This window comes from Tenrec ecaudatus, chromosome 1 (assembly GCF_050624435.1).
Source record: "Tenrec ecaudatus isolate mTenEca1 chromosome 1, mTenEca1.hap1, whole genome shotgun sequence".
Classification (NCBI taxonomy): domain Eukaryota; kingdom Metazoa; phylum Chordata; class Mammalia; order Afrosoricida; family Tenrecidae; genus Tenrec; species Tenrec ecaudatus.
In genome coordinates, this window is record NC_134530.1 from 180,304,991 (window position 1) to 180,325,989 (window position 20,999).

Genomic DNA, 20,999 nt, shown 5'->3' on the forward strand with positions numbered 1-20,999 from the left:
ATCAAACATTGTTCTTAATGCATAATCATCAATGCTGTGATTTAAACCACGATGAAATTTAAGACATTAATAAAACAGTAGTGATATATTTATTTAAAATCTAGTCTTTCTGTAAACTAATATGTATTATTTCAGCCTCCATATAGATGAGGTCTAAAGAGAATTGCTCATCCAAGTAATTAGTGACAGTTTTCTTTGTACAATATAATATTATTCTAGCCGTAGATAGTTGTTTTCTTCAGGCCTTACCCTCTTGCTCACCTAAAACTCCTCCAGTTGATCTTTTGTAATTTAGATTTGTTCACTCTCCCACTCATCCCCTCAGGGACCTTTCAACTGTCCTACCCACCTGCAGAATTGACTAACGAATGCTCATGAGGAGTTTGCATATCTGGGAGTGCATTAGTAACCCAGTGGGTGGCCATACTGATGATGTATGTAATGGATGGGTCTGTGGGGAGCTGATGTGTTTTGTGGGGGAAGAAGTTAGAGGAGGGGATGAGCATAAATAGAGCATGTGTGTTTCAGAGTATGTAGTCAGTAAGCCTCAAACCGAAGTGTAATGCTATCTTAAAAGGTGCTTTCTTCCTTCAAACTCAAACCAAAACCAAACAAAACCTCACAGTCATTGAGTTGATTCTAACTCTTGGTCACCGTATAGTAAAAGAGTAGAACTGCCCCTGTGGGTTTCTCCCTGTGGTTAACAGCCTGGCGTGATGGGTAACCCACTGTGCTGCCAGGGCCCCCTTGCTTCCCAGTTGACCTTTTTGAAATTATTGGATAGTATTACATTGTTAGGAATGCCTAAAAGGATTTCTTTAGAACTGTGCTCTTCTGGGTTGGTTTGTTATATAACTATGTAATAGATTATGCTCTGGTCCAGAGACAGTTTGGTATGAACACATGAAGTTTCCTTCTACACAAGTGGACACTAGGGGAGTAAGTATGGATGTAAGCAAGAAACTAGGAATGCACTTTCTGGGAAGCTAAGGGAAAGTCATTGAGTATCCTGCTGCTGAGAAGTCATTTTAAAACAGGGTGCTTCCCACTGGGCTTTAAAGAAATATTTTTTATTGATTAGGATGTTATTAGTGACCTTGGCAAGAGTAGTTTCAGTCGTGGTTTGCAAGAAAACGAAAGATGGAGAGATTGGGACCAAAATTGTAGATGTAGAGCAGACCTTCGAAAACATGGGAGAAGAAACGGAGACATGGGTAAGAGCAGGAGGTTGGCAGAGGTGTTTGTGTTTTAACGTGGGGAACACTGGCTTGTTATGTGCTCATAGGAAAGAACCCGGTGGAGGGAGGAGGGAGAGTGAATGGGGATGAGGAGTGGGAGAGGAGCTTTGAGCCTTCTCTAAATATGAGGCGCTGGGCTAGATATTTAGTCACATAACTCCTTCGATCTGTGTGAAAATGCTGTGTGGTGAAACATGTATATCTGTACTTTACAGGTGAGGAAATGGAGAATCAGATTACGTAACTTGCACAAGATTACACAATGAATTGGTGTGACTGTCCATGCTCAGACTCCTCTGTGATCTAGATCTTGGTGAAGACATTAGTCTGACAGGAGGAGAGAGAGATGCTTCCACAGTGACAGTAAGACGGGAGCAGAATGTAGATCTTCCTCTTCCTCAGTTCTTTCCAAACCTAGATTAGGGATTTACTTGTTCAATCAACACTGTATGCAAGGAGTGGTGTTTATTTGACTCCTTTTAGGACACTTTCGGAATGCTTGTTGACTGGAAAAATGGATAAACAGATGAGAGGGATTGAAGAAGCAGGTTGGGCAAGGCTTCTTAGAGGAGGTGGTTTCGGATTTCCAGGTCAGGTGTAAATGTCCTTGGCTAACTACGGGCGAGGCTTCTGGTAGATCAAGGCGGTCACTTGTGTGTTTCTTCAGAGCCTATGCTTTGTGGTGGTTGTTCATCGGTCCAGCTCTTGCTTAGAGAATGAACTGTGATGATCTTCTCCACACCCCCTGCCAGGTGCTCTCCACTTATATCTTCCATAAGGAAGGCATTTCAGACACATTTTTCTGTAGCACTTTCCTGACTATATATATATATATATATAAATGTTCACAGAGCGAGAAGGAACATAATAGCTAATTAGTCCACACAGCAGTAGTACAGAGGCCTCAGGTCAACTCACTTCCGTGGACCATTTAATATACTGCAAGTCCTTCAACTCACATGGGCTGTTGGGTCCAAGGTCAAGGAAGCAGGCAGCTGAGTCCTCCCATGGACAGGGCTGTCAGAGTCTGCCCACAGCAGCAAGCAGCAGAGTGGGTTAGCAATAGTCAGTAGCTCGGGAGTTTAGCAAAGCAGGCCCAGGTGGGAATTGGATATCGAACTCAAGCAATGCAAGGCGACAGGATCCACCAAGTTCAAGCTCAAGCAGTGTGGTGAAGCAGGTCTTGAAGGAGCCTCAAACTCAAGGTCCATGGGTTGGCTTGGCCCACAAGTAGTGTAGCTCACAGGTTGAGGCAGAAAACTATCTAAAGCAGGGGCCCTCAAACTTTTTAAACAGGGGGCCAGTTCACTGTCCCTCAGACCCGTTGGAGGGCCGGACTATAGTTTAAAAAAAAAACTATGAACAAATTCGTATGCACACTGCAGATATCTTATTTTGAAGTAAAAAAACAAATGGGTAAAAACACCTGGCAGGCTGAATAAATGTCCTCTGGGGGTGGCCGCTTGTGGCCCGCAGGCCATAGTTTGAGGATGCCTGATCTAAAGTAACAGCATGCTGGTCCAATTACTAGAGACCAAGAGAGGGGGGCAGGCCTTGTTTGTCTTCCAATCAAACTGTGACCTGATAAATCCCACTTGTTCCTATTGGCCTGGTTGGCACAATAAATCTAATTATCACACTGACTGGCTGAAAAATCTGTATTTTTCCACTTGATTTCAAATAAAATCCACACCATTAAAGCATATTTTAAATTTTAACAAAGCTTTTCAAAAAAAGATCATTGAAAAATGATTTTTATTTCCGAGGGCTGCTATAGGGTCAATATGAGTTAGTGACAAGTCTATGGCAATGAGTTTGGTTTTGAGTTCTTTGTCTTGTACCTTTTCTTATTTCGGAAAGTTTAGGAGTGTGTATAGACTTGTGCTTTTTCTTATGTATCACGTGGGTCATTGTTACCCAAGATGATCCCACAAATTCCTAAGCAATCCCTGGAGACAATACAAAACTGCCCAAAGATGTAAAACAGAATTACTGTAGAAAAGCCAGAATTCATATCTCCTAATTCCTACTCCCCTGAAACTGTGCTGAAATGAGAGTTCCAGTTAAAATACCTGCTGACTACCCTTCTGCCAGTATGACTAATAGTTACTTAACTTGAAATATGAAGAAATGTTGTAAATCACTCTTCTTAAAAAAATATAAACCTAATTCAGGGGCTTTCCAGTCAGTATATTGTGACATGTCATGTCTATCTCCTGGTCAATAAATACCTTGGACATTGGAGTGGTCTGTTCACTTATATAAATCCAAGACTGCCTACTGGAAGAACTTGGTATTTATAATGTAAATAACTAGGTAGGAACCGATCAAACATGTTTTTAAAGACCTACGCACCCTGCGCCTCATCCTACTACAAAGAGGATGCTCTCTCTTTTTCCTGCCAGTTCTGGCTTTCTTCAGCCAAGGGTCCTTCTGCGCCTACCAGGCATCCTGCGAATAGACATCATGGGTTTGGATGTTGTGTGAACACCATTTTGTTCATCGGCTGGCTTGCCTTTGTTTTTAAGTATCTTGAATGAGCGCTGAGCCTTGTTAGTGATCGCCAATGTGCTCGCATTCACCTTTCCGTTTGCTCCTCAGTTTGTGTCATTGGCAATCTCTCCCTATCTGACCTAGGTGCCGCCCACATTTCTACTCACTTTGTAGCTTCTCTAACAACTTAGACAATTTTTCTGTTGATTATTGTTAAGTGGGATATGCCTTAACCAGAAGCACCAGCCTCTATTTATTCTTTACTTTAGAGTTCTTTAGTAACCATTTGTTTTCCTTACAAATCAGTATTTCTCCTTCGCCTCTGTTGGTGCAGTCACTTTCTTTTCATCGTTTTATTAGGGGCTCATACAACTCTTATCACAATCCATACATAACATCAATTCTGTGAAGCACATCTGTACATTCATTGCCCTCATAATTCTCAAAACATTTGCTCCCCACTTAAGTCCGTGGCATCAGCTCCTCATTTTGTCCCCCCTCCCTCATGAGCCCTTGATAATTTGTAAATTATTATTTTGTCATATCTTGCCCTGTCCGATGTCTCCCTTCACCCACTTTTCTGTTGTCCATCCCCCAGGGTCACATGTAGATCCTTGTAATCGGTTCCCTCTTTCCAGCCCACCCTCCTTCTACCCTCCCATTATTGCCACTCACACCACTGGTCCTGAAGGGTTCATTCGCCCTGTATTTCCAGTTCCTATTGTACCAGTGTACTTCCTCTGGTCTAGCCAGACTTGCAAGGTAGAATTCAGATCATGATAGTTGGGGTGAGGGTGTGTGTAGGAAGGATTTAGTAAGTAGAGGAAAGTTGTATTTTTCATTGGTGCTACATCGCATCTTGACTGTCTCATCTCCTGCCCTAGACCTTTCTGCAAGGGGATGTCCAGTGGCCTATAAATGGGCTTTGGGTCCTCTAAAGCCCCCCCATTCACTATGGCTAGATTTTTGGGTCCCCCAAATCCCCCCCCATTCACTATGGTATGCACTCACCCCCCCCCCATTCACTATGGTAAGATTTTTTTTTGTTCTGATGATGCCTTGTACCTGATCCCTTTGACACCTCGTGACCACACAGGCTGGTGAGCTTCTTCCATGTGGGCTTTGTTGCTTCTGAGCTAGATGGCTGCTTGTTTATCTTCAAGCCTTTAAAACCCCAGACACTATATCTTTTGATAGCCGGGCACCATCAGCTTTCTTCACCACATTTACTTGTTCACCCCCTTTGGCTTCAGCGATTGTGTCGGGAGGGTGAGCATCATAGAATGCCAATTTAATAGAAGAAAGTATTCTTGCATTGAGAGAGTACTTGAGAGGAGACTCAATGTCCTTCTGCTATCTTAATACTAAACCTATAAATATAGGCACATAGATCTATTTCCCCATCCTCATATATATATTTGCATGTACATGTCTTTGTCTAGACCTCTATAAATGCCCTTTGCCTCCCAGCTCTTTCCTCTGTTTCCCTTGACTTTCCTCTCCACTATCATGCTTAGTCCCCACCTGGGTTTCAGCAATATCTCTTCATTACATTACCCTTGATCATGCCCTACCAGGCCTCCCACACCCACCTCACCACCAATTTGGATCACTTGTTGATCCCTTGTCCCTGGGTTTGTTAGCACCACTTCCTTTCCCCCCACCTCCCCCTATCCAATGTCCCCCGGAACTGTTGGTCCCGTTGTTTTCTCCTCCATATACAACAAAACAACAACAACAACAACAAACCACTGACAAAGAACAAAACAAAACAAAACACAACAAGAAAGAAAGGCTTGGAGTTAGTTCAAGGATCATTTGTTGGCCTTTAGGTGTGTTTTCCAGTCCAGTCTGTTGGGGTACCACGTCCTGGCCCCAAAGTCCACTTTCAGCATCCCTGGGACCTTGCTGCACCATTCTCTTGCTGTTTCGCTGACTCCCCCAGTGCTTTGCCTCAGATTGGCGGGATCAGGTCGGGAGCAATTTCCACACTGTGTTTCTGGTGCTGTCCCTACAGGGCTATGGGTCAGTGAGGGGCGTCATGTCTCATAGTGGGGCTGGCCATGTGGTCCTCTCTGTGGACTGGCTGCTCTAACTGTGGTCATCGTCCTCTGCTCCCGTGTGCTCCAATCAGATATGTCCCTCTCCCGGAGCTGCAGATTCAATGCCGTCCTTTGAAATAAATTCTACTGGGGTGGGGGCAGGCGTCCACTTAGTATTTGGGACTGGGGCCAGCCCCCAGACCTCTCCACTGGTTCCCTACTCCACGCCGGAATGTTACATTCACACCTTGGAGCACTGGGTTGAAGTCTGGTCCCTCTGTCCCTGTGGAGATATAAACAATACCCTCACCTTGGGTGGGTTAGCGCCTCATGCTCCCGCTACCCATTTCTTCCTTATTTTCATAATTTTTTTTCCCTTTCCCTACCTCCTCCCCAGTTGGCTACCATGTGCATCCATGCATTTGATCTGGTCCCTGCCATAGTACACGGTCCTCACCCCAAGAATGTTTGTATACAGTAGCTTTTTCCCTATGCCCCCTTTGCATTTTATTTAACACTTACCTCAGCGGACTCATGTTGTTCTTGTCCTTTTGTGCCTGACTTACTTTGCTTAGCATGATTTCCTCCAGTTCTTTCCATGCAGGGATGTGCTTCATGCGTTCATCACTGCTTTTTAGCAATGCGTAGTACTCCATTGTATGTATATACCACAGTTTTTTAATCCAATCGTCAGTTGATGGAAATTTGGGTTGCTTCTAACTCCTTGCAATTGTGAACTGTGCCGCAAAGAACATTGGAGCACAGATGTCTGGCCTTAGTTTGTTTCTTGCCTCTTCTGGGTATATGCCCAGTAGGGAGATTGCTGGGTCATATGGTAACTCTATTTCCATCTGTTTTAGGTATCGCCAGATTGATTTCCATAGTGGTTGTACATACTTACAGGCCCACCAGCAGTGTATGAGAGTTCCTGTCTCCCCACAGCCCCTCCAACACTTGTTGCTCTCTGATTTTTTGAATTGGGCTACCTTTGAGGGTGTTAGGTGGTACCTCATTGTTGTTTTAATTTGCATTTCTCTTATGGCTAAAGATCGGGAACATTTTCTCATATGTTTGTTGGCCATTCGGATTTCTGCCCCTGTGAAACTTCTGTTCAAGTCCTTTGCCCACCTCTCAAGTGGGCAATTAGTTTTTTTCTTTTTGAAAGCTAGCAGAGTATTGTAGATTTTAGTAATAAGGTTTTGTCTGATGTGTCATTGCTAAAGATGTTTCCCAGTCCATGGACTGTCTTATTATTCTCTTGGTGAATTCTTTCAATGTACACAGGTGTTTTATCTTCAGTATATTTGTCAATTTGTGCCTCCTCTGTGTTTGTGTCCTTCCCTATTTTTGATAACCTATGTCTTCCCTATGCCAAAGTCCTCAAGTTGGTCCCAATTCCCTCATTGATGGCCCTAATAGTTTGGGGTTTAACTTCAAGGTCTGTGATCCACCTTGAGTTTATTCTTGTGCATGGAGTGAGATAAGGTTCTTGCTTCATTTTTCTGCAGGTAAATACCCATTTTTTCCAGCACCACTTGTGAAAGAGGGCATCTACTTCCCATTTGATATTTTTGGGGCCCTGATCAAAGATTGGTTGTCTGTATGCTGATTTTATTTCTGGGTTTTCTGTTCTTTTCCATTGGCCTGAGTATCTGTCATTGTACCAATACCTTGCGGTTTTGACCACTGTGGCTGTATAGTATGTGCTAACGTCAGCTAAAGCAAGCCCGCCCACTTTGTCCTTCTTCTTGAGGAGTTCTCTCCTAATTCTGGGCTTCTTCCCTCTCCATATGAAGTTGGTAATCAGTTTTTCCATTTCTTTGAAGAAAGATGAGGGTAATTGTAACCGGATTGCCTTAAACTTATATAGTGCCTTTGGCAGAACTGACATCTTGATTATATTGAGTCTTCCAATAATCCACAAGTGTGGGATATTCTTCCATTTGTTGAGGTCGCTCTTGGTTTCTTGTAATAGTGTTCTGTAGTTTTCCCCATATAGATCTTTTGTTCATTTAGTCAGGTATATCCCTAGATATTTCAATTTGTGTTTGGCTATTGTGAAGGGTACCACCTTGTTGATCTCTTCTTCTGTGGTCTTATCCGATGTGTATAGCAATCTGATGGACTTCTGTTTATTGATCTTGTATCCTGCCACTCTGCCAAACTCCTCTATTGCTTCCAGTACTACCCTTGTGGAACTTTTGGGATTTTCCATATATAAAATCATATCATCTGCAAATAATGATAGTTTCACCTCTTCCTTCCCCAGACGAATACCTTTGATGTCTCTTCTTAGCCTTATGCTGTTAGCTAAAACCTCCAGCATGATATTAAATAAGAGTGGGGACAAGGGGCATCCTTGTCTGGTCCCCTTTTTCAGTGGGATTGTGTTAGTCTTTTCTCCATTGAGTACCACGTTGTCTGTTTTTTCTTTTTTTTTTTTTTAGAATATAGCTTGTATTGTCTTGAAGAACTTTCCTTCCATTCCTATCTTCTTAAGTGTCTTAAACAGGAATTGGTGTTGGATGTTGTTGAATGCTTTTTCTGCATCTATCAATATTATCATGTGGTTCTTATAGTTTTTCATGTTAATATGACAAATAATACTAATGGTCTTTCGTATATTGAACCATCCCTGCATCCCTGGTATGAATCCCACTTGGTCATGGTGAATTATTTGTTCTACATACTTTTGTATTCTGTTGGCTAGTGTTTTGTTAAGGATTTTTGCATCGATGTTCATTAGGGATATCGGTCTGTAGTTCTCGATTCTTGTGGGATCCTTGCCCGGTTTGGGTATCAGAGTTATACTAGCTTCATTTTCTATGTTCTGGAAGAGTTTGTGTAGGATTAGTGTTAGTTCTTCCCCAAATGCTTGGTAGAGTTCTCCAGGGAAGCCATCTCGTCCAGGGGATTATTTTTGTTGGTAATCCCTTGATAACCTTTTCTATTTCTTCTATTGCTATGGGTCTGTTGAGATTCTTGATATCCACCAAGGATAGTCTAGGGAGGGATTGCTTTTCCAGGAATTTGTCCATGTCTTCCAAATTGTTGAATTCATTGGAGTACAATCCTTCATAGTACTGTGTAACTATCCTTTTGATTTCATTAGGGTCTGTTGTTAATGACCCCTCTTTCATCCCTTATTCTTGCTATTGAGGTTTGTTTCCCTCCTTTCTTTGGTTAGGTTTGCCAATGGTCTATTGATCCTGTTTATCCTTTCAAAGAACCAACTTTTAGCGATATTAATTTTTTCCATAGTTTTTTTAGTTTCCCTCTCCTGAATCTCAGCCCTGATTTTTATAATTTCTTTTCTTTTGCTATTAGTAGGGTTGTCCTGCTGACTCTGCTCTAGTTTTTGTAAATTTTGTGCCAGCCTATCACTCATGAGTCTCTCTTTCTTTCTCAGGTGTATTTGTATTGCTATGAAACTTCTGATAACTGCCTTTGCTGTGTGCCATAAGTTTTGGTACGTCATGTCCTCATTCTTGTTGGTTTCTAGAAATTTCCTAATTTCATCTCTGATTTGCGCCAGTACCCACTCCTTTTGCAGTAGAGTTATTTATCCTCCAATTGTTTGCTCTTGTTTTCTTTGTCTTCATTTTGTTGATTTCCAGTCTTATGGCACAGTGGTCAGAGAGAGAGGTCTGTATGATTTCAATGTGCTTAAATTTATGTAGATTCGCCTTATTCCCCCAATATGTGGTCTGTCTTCGAAATATCTTGAGAATAATGTGAATTTTTTGTATTTGGATGAAAAGCTCTGTAAATATCAGGGAAAGTTGTCTACTTGTGGTGTTTAGATCGCTAGCCTCCTCGTTGAGTTTCTTTCCCTATGATCTATCTTTCTCAGAGAGTGGTGTGTTGGAGTCATCCACTACTATTGTTGAGACTGATTTCTTTTTTAATCGTTTGGAGTGTTTAGTTGACGTATTCAACAGGTTTCTCGTTTGGGGAATAGATGTTTACAATGCTTAGTGGTTCTTTGTCTACCATTCCCTTGAGCATTATATAGTGTCCCTCCTTATCTCTTTTTATGGTTTGCACTTTGAGGTCAATTTTATCTGAGATTAGGATTGCAACCCCTGCTTTTTTTGAATTCCTGTTTGCTTGGTATGACTTTCTCCAGCCTTTGATTTTTAGCCATTTTTGTCTGCATCCTTGAGATACGTCTCCTGTAGTCAGCAGATTAATGGGTTGTGTTTTCTAAGCCAGCCTGCTATTCTCAGTCTTTTAATGCCTGAGTTCAGGCCATTGATATTCAGGGTTATTATCTCCATCTGCAGACTCTGTGATGTCACCTTATACCTTTGTGTTGGGTGTTTTCCTACCTTCCTTTCTCATTAGTGTGTTGTGCATGTGTCTGTGTGTATCATTCTTGACTTCTTTCCATCCTTAAGCCAATGCTATCTTGGAGTCTGTTTTCTCTTTGTTGCCCTCTGGGTGAGGTTGTTCTATGTGTCGGTCTCTTATGTATGCTTGGTGAGTGTTGTTCTTCTGTCCGTACTGGGTTGGCAAGGAGCTTTTGTAGGGCTGGGTTTCTTCTAACGTAGTCTTTGAGTTTTTCCTTGTCTGGGAAGACTCTTACTTCTCCATCTATCTTGATCGGTAATTTGGCGGGGTAGAGTATTCTTGGGTTTGCGGTGTTTTCCTTCAATTTTTGGAATATGTTACTCCACTCTCTCCTCTTCTTCATAGTTTCTGCTGATAGGTCTGAGCATATTCTTTATTGGGAACCTTTATATGTGATTGCTTGCTTTTCCCTAGCTTGTGTAGTCATTTACACTGGTTTTACTGTATTTGGGAGCCATGGTACACTTGGTGACAGTATTTCTGAAAGAAGATTTAATGGATCTGCTGCCCCAGCACTCAAGAGATGCACACTACACAAGAGTGGATGTTTCCGCCTATGAGTTAAAGTATACACCATGAACATGAAACTTTAAAAGTACAGTACAGTCTATACCTGAGCCAGTAACATAGGCGTTCATTATGATTATGAAGATATATGGACTGTGGGCTATATCTGTATTGTACCATTATACAGTTGGCTTCCCACTCACTTTGTAGGCAAGACGAGAGATACACGTGTTATGGAGGGGAAGCTGTTGCATGCACTGCTCTCATTTCATCAGGATTTTGAACTCTATAATCTTATGAGACCACAAGTGCACTTGCAGGCAGACATTACCCATATAGACTTTATGTAGCATACGACAATATGTGGAAAACAGAAATTTGTAAATATGCTGATGACCAGTGGTTCTCAACTTGTGGGTCATGACACAGGGGTCACCTGATTCATAACAATAGCAAAATTATAAGTTATGAAGTAGCAACGAAAATAATATTTTGGTTGGGGTGGGTCACCACAACATGAGGAACTGTATTGAAGTGTTGTGGCATTAGGAATGTTGAGAACCACTGCCGTCGATAAAAGTTCTCATGAACCTATGCAGGGACTTTAAAAAGTTCACGGACAAGATAATAGGATTTTTGCACATACTTCTTGTAGCCACTTCGTTTTATAATGTTCTGATAAATCAGTCTTTGGCAAAATTAAATAGTACCTAGTCATGTGCCCTGAATCAGACCATCTTATTTAGTCTTTTGTGCAGTGAACAAAGCTGAGTAGCAACTAAGCACCTTCCATTTGGGATTTCAGGTATAGAAGTGTACTTAGTTTTGCCATTTGAAACAACAAAACAAAAACATGACTTACTAGTTTACTGTTTTCAGCTTTTATTATTATTGTGGTAAAATATATATCAATAAAATGTTAGCATTTTCAGCCTCATAATTTAATATTATCAGTCACATTCACCGTGCTGTGTGCAGGCCCCCACTATCCATTAAAAAAATGTTTTTTAATCACCCTAACAAAAAAAAGAAACCAGTACCCATGATACAATAATTCTTCAGCCCCTGGTTATCATAAAATTTTTATGTGTATGACATCTCCTGTTCCGCATATTTTATATAAGTGGAATCATGCCACATTTGTCCTTGTAGGTCTGTAATTTATTTCACGTGGGACAGTAGTTTAATGTTTAACCCGGTGTAGCATGTGTGGTAGTTGCTGTGGAGTCAGTCCTGGTGAGCCGGGCCGAGCCGAGCCGGGCGTGCAGAGCAGAACTGTTTCACGGAACTCTCTAGGCTGTGCACTTGAGCAGCAGATCACCTGGCCTGTCTCCAAGGGTAAATCTGGGGGGTAGGGGTGGGGGGGTTTCCACTGGTGGTTGGGAACTTATCTGTTGAAGCATTGGGGAGTCCTGCACAGGTGCGGGGTCTTCGTTGGACCTGAGACAGAGAACCCCCAGTTCAGGATTTTTACATACTACCCACAAAGGGTTTTTTGTTTCTTTGTTGCTAGCTCTTTATTTATTCCTTTAGCAAAGTAATAAGTGATTTAATGTTCACTAAAATGTCAATGAACTTTTCTTTCTTTTTTTTTTTCAGAGAGTAATGCCATCTAGTTTTTTCCTCTTGTTGCGGTTTTTCCTGCGAATCGATGGGGTGCTTATTAGAATGAATGACACGAGGCTTTACCATGAGGTATCTGTTCGCATTTAAGGAATATATCCAGTAATGTTGGGCCTGTTTATATTGTTTCACCAGTAGCCTGAAAATTTGAAATTAAACAATACATCAAATGGAGATCCTTCCAGCTTTTAAAGTGGGTGTGTCAGACTCATTGTTGATTGTGCATAGTCTGAAAGATCACATCTTTTCCAAAAGTTCTGGTAGCTGAAAATGCTTTTAACGCGATACTCCTTAGTGGAGGGTCCAATGCTGTTGCTGCTTCATTTTTACTGGCTCTGAAGGAACTTTTAACGTACACTCTTTTAAAAGTAAGTGTTGTAAAGATGGGGAGTGGGGATTAACCTAAGGCCTGAAAATTTGTCTTAGTAGCTTCTTAGCTGCTTTTCCGTTCTGAGTTATTTTATAACTGCAGATTTGTTATCATTTTTAATGCTTACTTAGAGACCATCAGTATTAGTCACAAGAGCTCTCGTGTTATACCGGTAATCTGTGTTTTTATGTGAAAGATTGACATCTTAAGGGAGAATTTTGTGGAAATGGGAGCAAGAATAGTGTGGAAATAGGAGTGAGCAAAAAAAATTATGTAAACTAGTGTTTTGGAATGTTAATCCTAGCTAATCCTTTCGACTTATTTTCCAAAGAATTCCCTTCAATAAACTTACTCTAGCTGTTCAAAAACCAAAAAAATCAGTAGTCCCAATATTGTGTAAGAAAAGGATACAGTCCTAAACTTGAAGTAATATTAACTTCTCCACTGTATCTCATTTACATTCCTCAGTAATGTTACCGATTTGCTTTCAAAATGAAACCTTTGCTAATGTTTCTATTACTGAGAATAAAAATCTGTTAAATAGCATGTGCATCTGGTATGGCTGTAATATATAAGGAACTTCAAAAAGTTTGTAGAAAAGTACATTTTAAAATAATGGAATATTTTCGCAAAATTTCTGAAGCCCCTCATCTAAGGATTAGAATGAATAATTGAGAATTCTTGGTGCCAGTTTATGATTATCTTACTGTAGAACAAGACATTCTTGTCAAACTTCATGTTGCTTTTACAACTTAATCTATGCTGTAGACAGTTCTATTTAATAGCATAAATCAGACGAATAAATTTATTGTGACTTCTTTTTTGAACACAGGCTGACAAGAACTACATGTTACGAGAATATACATCACGAGAGAGCAAAGTTGCTAATTTAATGGTACAGTACTTATACTTGAGTCTGTTTTGATGCTGGCTCATAATGCTTTAAGTGTGGAGTTCCCCATCCCTTTCCCCAAGACATAGCCTTCTATCTATTTACTGTAAGGGCTCTTTGGGATAAACCCTCTGAGAACATTAACTTTCCTGAGCTTACCTCAAATATAAGGACAGTTGGGGTTGTTAGATAACCTGGCTGTTACCCAGTCCAATTTCCACATTTTACTAGGAAGGACTGAGACCCAGAGATGTGACTGATACCAGATCATAGCTGGTTGGTGGTAGAGTTTATAACTGATACCAGCTGGGTGTTCTTTCACTGCCTTCCTCCCTTATAATTTCTTTCTATGCAATCTCCCAAAAATGTGGTGACACTGTATCTTGTCTGCTCACCTAAAGCCTTACCGTCTCGGAAACCCTCGACAGGGCTGAGATGAGTTGTAGTCAGTCACCTTGATAACACTGGATTTGGTTTGACTTTCCCTTGAAGTATATAAAGGGTTCCTTCGTAATGTAAGATTCTAGAAAGGGTTGCTTAGAAAGAAATTGATGTTTTTTTTGTCTGTTTACATTTAGTACTTGTATACCATCACAAAATCCAAATTTCTTTTTGGATGTATACAAGGGGCTTCAAAATGTCCATGGAAAATGGTACTAAAAGATAATGGAATGTCCCATGGCATTTTTTGAGTCGAATCGGACTCACAGCAATTCTATGTAGGATAGCTGGATCTCGAGATCTTTGTGGCAGCAGACAGCCTCATCCTTCTCCTGGGGAGCAGTTGGTGGATTTGAACCACTGACTACGCAGTTAAGCAGTCCATTGTGTAACCAGGGCCTTTTGCTTTTCATGGGTGTAGAAAAATTGTGTAGACTCCATACTGAGCTCTACTTGATGGCCACTGCTTTGAAGGTACAAAAGCAACAAATACCAGCAATTGGATTAAATGTGTTAAGTTCTTAGGACATATTAGGGAGATGATAAGTTATGTAACTCTGTGCACTTTGAAGGAGCCTTGGTGGCGCCGTGGGTTACAGGTTGGGCTGCTGACAGCACAGTCAGCAGTTCGGAAGATGAGGCTCCCTACTCCTATAACGATTTGCAGTCTTGGAATACACAGAGGCAGCGAGTTCTACCCTGCCATGCAGGGCCGCTGAGGGTGGATTGACTTAATAGCGGAGTCTGAGTTTTTGGACGCACTTTGAGGAGGCTGAATGGTCAGAAGCAGCAGGAGACTATTATTAGAGGAGTATTTAATGGCACTGCTTTATGACTCTGTATGTTAACATTGGTGTGCTTAGTGAATGCTTGAATCAAAAGATGCTGACGCGATCGTCACTGAAGATCAGATACTAATGTGATTTATGTGATTTATTTCCTAGCATGTGTCACCTTCTCTCTTCACGGAGCCTAATGAAATATCGCAGTATTTACCAATAAAGGAGGCAATTTGTGAGAAGCTGTTATTTCCGGAAAGAATTGACCTTAACCCTGCAGACTCAAAAGAAAATAAACCTGTGGAATAGAATGTGAGCTAACGTACTCACCGCTGGATCTGACTGGGGGTCTTGGATATTTGTAGGGGGAATTTGTATTATGGAAATTATTGCCTTGTTAATGTGCTGGTTTCCTGTAGCCTTAAAGAGAAGAGAAAGAAAAGATCCTAGCAGGCAGGTTCCACTCAACTGACGTTCATATTAGCTTTGAGGTCATCTTCTGGACTTAGATTTTTGGGGTGAAATTGGGACTCCTATATTGCCATAATGTGGAACCACAGTGCTGGTGAGCAGTGCACATCATCTGCTTCCATCATGAACGTCCACCATCCATCATCACCAGGGAGGTTACTCAATCCATGATCCTGCCTGTGTGTGTTGATGTCCCAGCTCCTCACTGTAGGCAGCTGGATGTTGACTTGCACTTCTGGAGAATTGTAACTTGCCAGCTAGGACATTATTCTCAGACCTTCATGAACTTCCTTTACAATTAAAAATAATTCCCCCAAATTGAAATTGGCTTTTGATGCTTAACATTTTTTAGAAATATATAACACAGATGAAAACTGAAGTCTTTTGGAGAATGTAAGCTACTGTGTCCACATAAATAGGCAACCATGCTTTGCCATGGGCAGGTAGGCTGTTGCTGCTGTCTTTCTTTCTTTTAGTCTTTAAGGTTGAGCAGAAATAGTGAATTTATTGAAGAGGAATACTTTGGAAAAGCCTTTTTTCTTTCTTTAGGTGCTTTCCCCCTTATATTTGTTTCTATGTGTATTGACAATTTTGTGCTTCCACTCTCCATGAAACCTCATTGTAAATAGATGCCTTGAATTTGGTACTGACTGGCAAGAGACTGTATATACTCCAGTATAAGCTGACCTGAATATCAGCCGAGGCACCTAATTTTACTGCAGAAACTGCATTAAAAATGTGCTGGGAAACTTGGTTTATACATGAGTATATATGTTAGATGAGCTTAACGGTTGTTTTTTTTTTTTAGCAAATACTAAATCAGCCCTAAAGCAATTAGATTAATTTTCTCCATGAAATATGTAGGAGAAGGAGAGTTGTGAAGGAGGAAGCTTATTTTAAAAGTAACCGCTTTTAAAAAAATTTTTAAGATTCATGTTTCTGATGTTACAGGGAATTCAGTAAAATGTAGTAACTTTGTGCAGGACCTAGGTCATCCAGAAAATACAAAGCCTAACTTACCGATCCATTTGGTAATTGTGATAAAGACCCTTGAAATATTTTAAATCCTTTTTTCTGACTTTCTGTGTGGTCTTTGGAAAGTGAAAAGTGGTTATAAAGCATCAAGTAAGGTATTACTTGAAATGAGCTTTAAAAAATATATTTTGAAAGGGCAGAGGAAAAACTCATTCCTTTAGTTATGATTTGAAATTACTGTTGTAAATATTTCCACTTGATGGAAGAGTCATTAAGTAAGAATATTTCATCGATATTATTAGCAAAGTTCTTCGGGTGTTAGCCTGAAGGTAAATTCTAGTCAAACAAATGGACTTGGGTAACCAGCCCTGCTCACACTGGTCTGTTACCAGCCCAACAGAGAGAGTGTTTCTTATTAGCTAAATCTGGTCACAAATGGTTTGTTATTTATCTTCCTTTGGCTGCATTACCTATAAAGTGTAAAAAAATCAAGATTGTGTTGGCTTTATGAAAATACATGGCATATTCACTGTATGTTAACCATATTTAATATTTTAGAGTAGCAGCACATATATTGTACTCAACTTTCTATTCTACGCTATTTACCATGCAGATTTGACTGTGATAGACTGTGCAAGTTGGAAAAAAATGAAAAGCATGTAAGGACATCATTAGTTGTGTCGAGGCTATACTATATATTGGTTTTACTTAGAAAGTGAGTCAGTATATGAAATCTATATGCATATATATTTTTAAACTTGTTGATTCAGATGTCTTCATCTCTGAATCAGCCTTGGATTACTTTGGGTGGGGGCGGAATCTATGGTGGAACATTTTAAAATACTCCCCACCCCTGTCTGCCACCCAAGGGCCAGAGAGTAGGGTGAGTGTACTTTTGAAAACTTCATTCATCGACTGCTGTGGAGAGTGTCAAGAAACTGTACTTGTCCATTGCTGAATAAGACCTATGCCATTTTATATTTATTTGTTCCAAATGTCTTTTTGTAAAAGAATAAACAATTGAGGAATTACTGATCTACATTTTGTTGATTCATTTATTTCTGTTTCTTTTAGAGCTTCATTAAAGAATGGTTTGATATCACTTTTCTATCTGTATCTTTTGTCTACTTGGTCAACATTATAGCCAGATTCTTAGGGCTGATAAAAAAATGAAAATCTAATAGGTAGTTCAGGTTATAATTCCCCAATGTAGTTTTTGGGCTCTGGCTTTTCCCCTCCATGTTCTATCCCCACTCTGTATTTTATGAATATTTTAATTCATTATTTTCTATTTTTGAAAATATGTATATGAGATCACTACACATTTATTGTATATCCTTAAGAGTACTACTCAGCTACACACACACACACGTTAGTGATTCAATACCAACAACAAAGCCATTATGCTAAGTAACAGAAACTACACACTGGTGGCCCAAAAATATGTAGAAATGCTCACAATTCTTATTAGAGAGGGGCAAATCAAAATGCCAATGAGGTATTATCTCACTTGAGTCATAATAGTTTTAAAAGAACCCCAACAAATGTTGGCTGGCATGTGGAGAGATGAGACTGGCAGGACTGCAAAGTGGTACAATTCCTGTAGAAAGTGGTATGGCACAGCCGTAAAAAAATTGGAAATAGAAATACCAGCTTTATCCAGTAGCCCACTAGTAGGCATATATCCCCGAGAAGTTAGGGCTGTGACAAGCACATGCACACCCATGTTCATCACAGTGCACTTTTATGGAAGTGGAGCGAGACCTGTGTTGAACTAGCACAAAACAAGATTGAAGAGATCGATGAGACCAGATTAAGCACAGTTTTGTAGTATACGCCTAAGGAGAACATTCTATTTTGATGCAATGAGAAATGAGGAATTAGGCTTGGAGGCAAGTGATCTGATTTACATTTTAAGAAATTCACCTTGTCTGCTATGTGAAGATGACTGAAGGTTAATAAGCAAAGAACTGAGTTAAGGGGTAGTTGGAATTGGCCAGCTGAGTGATGATACCATTTGAATATAAAGAAACGTGACCTTGAAATAGATCTTAAAGGTTGAATTTATCGGATTTTTAAATTAACACGAAGAACAAAGGAAATAATAGGATGATGACTAGGTTTTTGCCTTGAGCAAGTGAGGGGCTACTGGTGCCATGTGATGTAATAAGAGGGACCAAACCTAACTCCCTGCCCTGCAGTCAGTGCTGACTCATAGTGACCGCTGTGGGTTTCTGAGACTGTTTACTCCAGTGGAGCTGCTCGTGGTTTTGAACTGCCAATCATGCAGATCACAGCCCAGTGTCTAACCACTACACCACCAGGGCTCACTGGTAGGAACACATTTAGAGAAATGTTTTGTTTGCCTATGAGACACCCTAACACATGTTTGATAGTACCTATAGATTGGTTTAAGGGAGCCCTGGTGGCATGGTATGTGGGGGGAGGTCAGATGCTTACAGACATCCTCCCTGAAGGCTAGACTGCAGTGGGCCCCATCCCTGCTGTTAAGGACAATGGACAGGCCTGCAGTCATGGACTTGGTTTCTGTAGGTGGAATTCACACCCTATTGATGTGGAGATCCAGCTGTCATCCTAAATCTAGGATCTGCCCATCTTGTCACATGTATATCCCCAATCCCTCCTCTTCCTATTGTGTGTATGTCCCTAGACCCACCCCTCTCATTGCTGTATAACTTATAATGCAACCCCTTCCTGTGACGTGTGTCTTTACCTGTAATTGGTGGGCTTGCACGCCCCCAAGGTACATAGGCCTGCGTTAGCAATAGAGATCTCTCGCTAGCTGGGCTCCTCTCTCATCCTCGCTCCCTTGTTCCCTTGCCCTCCTTCCCTTCCCTCTCTCTCCACATGGACCACCAAGCGGGGCTGAGGTGAGCATTGCTACCATGAAATGTGTCCGACTCCATTATTTGACTCATGCTCTCTATAACTTTACTATCATCTTTACTTACTGCTGTACAATTGCGCCTACTGGGCTGGCTTTCCCTGGCAATGGTGGTTATACCTTGGGCTGTTATCCACAAGGTCAGCAGATCAAAGTCACCAGATATTCGTGGGAGAAAGATGAACTTTCTACTCCAGTCAAGAGTCTCAGAAAGTCATATTACCAATTTTATCCTGCCCTATAATTCTATCCTGTCTCTGTGAGCCAGAACTGACTTGATGGCAATGAGTTTAGAATCTAAATTTAGATCGACATAGTAGGTTACACATTGAGCTTAAGAGTTGCCAGTACCCTCCTTGCAACACTCAAACTGCAAGGTCATCAGTTTGAAACCTCCAGATGCTCCACAGGGGAAAAATGAGGCATTCTACTACCATGAAGAGTCATAGTTACAGAAACCCACAGGGACAGTTCTATGTCCTATAGGGTTGTTATGAGCCAGAATTGACTCGATGGCAGGGAGAAATAGATTAACTCAAGAGTTTTCTAAGTCAAAGAAATAAATTGAGGATTATCACCAATATAGATGATATTTAAATTCATAAAATAAATAATTTCATTTAGAAAATATTGAATTAAAAATTTCATTTAGAAAATATTGAATTAAAAAAAAATCCTGAGCAGCATCTTGGAGGTCAGATGGAGAAGGAGTGGTCTTATTTGTAAAGTCTTCATGAATTGGAACAACAATTAACAAATAGCAACAATGAATGAGTAGGTTATACCTGTGGTCAATCAGGGTTTACTCTTACTGGAGACTTCTGGACATCTTGTGGAATGTGCCTGAGAATTGTCCCACAAGAGGAGAGGGAGTCTGGGAACCATTTATCAACTGACTTCCGTCCCCCAGGCTCCGGTTTGACTACTATATGTTAGATGTGCCCGTCTCAGGTTTTCAGTGGTTTCTTCCTTCCTCCGTTCCTAGTCTGGAAACTCTGCTGAAACCCGTTCACATTTGAAGTACCAGTGACATCGCTTCCACCATCACAGCAACACAAGCCACCACAGTCTAACAAGCTGACAGACAAATGGTGAGGAGTCAAGGTGATTTCTTGGAGGGGAGCCTGCCATGGCCATGTGAGTCCAGTAAAGCCTGTGCGAGTGGATCCTTCTGGATCTTCATTTGCTGATAGGGTACCATCCAAGGTAAAGAGAAATAGCTGTAAAAATCTAATGATTAGAACTTGGAATGTGCAAAGTATGACTTTAGGAAAATTAGAAATGGATTAGTGGCCTGAAATGGACAAGTATTGGCCATTCTGAATCAGAAAATCATATTATGTACTGTGCTTGGCATAACACAATCAACGGCATGGCATTTATTGTCAGAAAGGATCCTACTAAATCCATTATGAAGAACAATGTTATCTGTAATCAGACTATATCTATCTGACTTCCAGGGAACCCAATCAATACAACTGTTACTCATTTATTCACCAACCACAAAAACTAGTGCTGAAGAACTTGAAGAAGTCTACCAACAACTTCAGTCAGAACTTGATGAAACATGCAGTAAGATGCATTGATAGTCATGGATGGTTGGAATGCAAAAATTGGAAACAAAGAGGAAGGAACAGTAGTTGGAAAATACGGACTTGGTGATAGAACTGAAGCTTGGGGGTAGGAACGATAGAATTTTGCAAAACCTTTTGTCAACAACACAAAAGATGACTATACCCAAGGCCTTCCCCAGATGGAATACACAGAAATCAAATTGACTAACATCTGTGGGAAGACACGATGAAGAAACAATACCAGCAGCTAAAACCAGATCAGGGGCCGACTGTGGAATAGACCACCAATTGCTCAGACGTAAGTTCAGGATAAAGCTGAAGAAAATTAAAACAAGG

General features: G+C 40.7%; 1 protein-coding gene across 1 annotated transcript in view; it reads left to right on the forward strand.

Annotated features, from left to right (window-relative positions):
* The window catches only part of TIPRL (TOR signaling pathway regulator), a 36,597-nt gene extending 19,378 nt beyond the window's left edge, over positions 1-17,219 (forward strand). Inside the window, exons 5-7 of the mRNA XM_075564519.1 lie at positions 12,233-12,328; positions 13,459-13,521; positions 14,904-17,219. Coding sequence (XP_075420634.1) covers positions 12,233-12,328; positions 13,459-13,521; positions 14,904-15,047 — 303 coding nt within the window. The 3' untranslated portion in view covers positions 15,048-17,219. The remainder of the gene's footprint in view (positions 1-12,232; positions 12,329-13,458; positions 13,522-14,903) is intronic.
* The last annotated feature ends 3,780 nt before the right edge of the window (positions 17,220-20,999 follow it).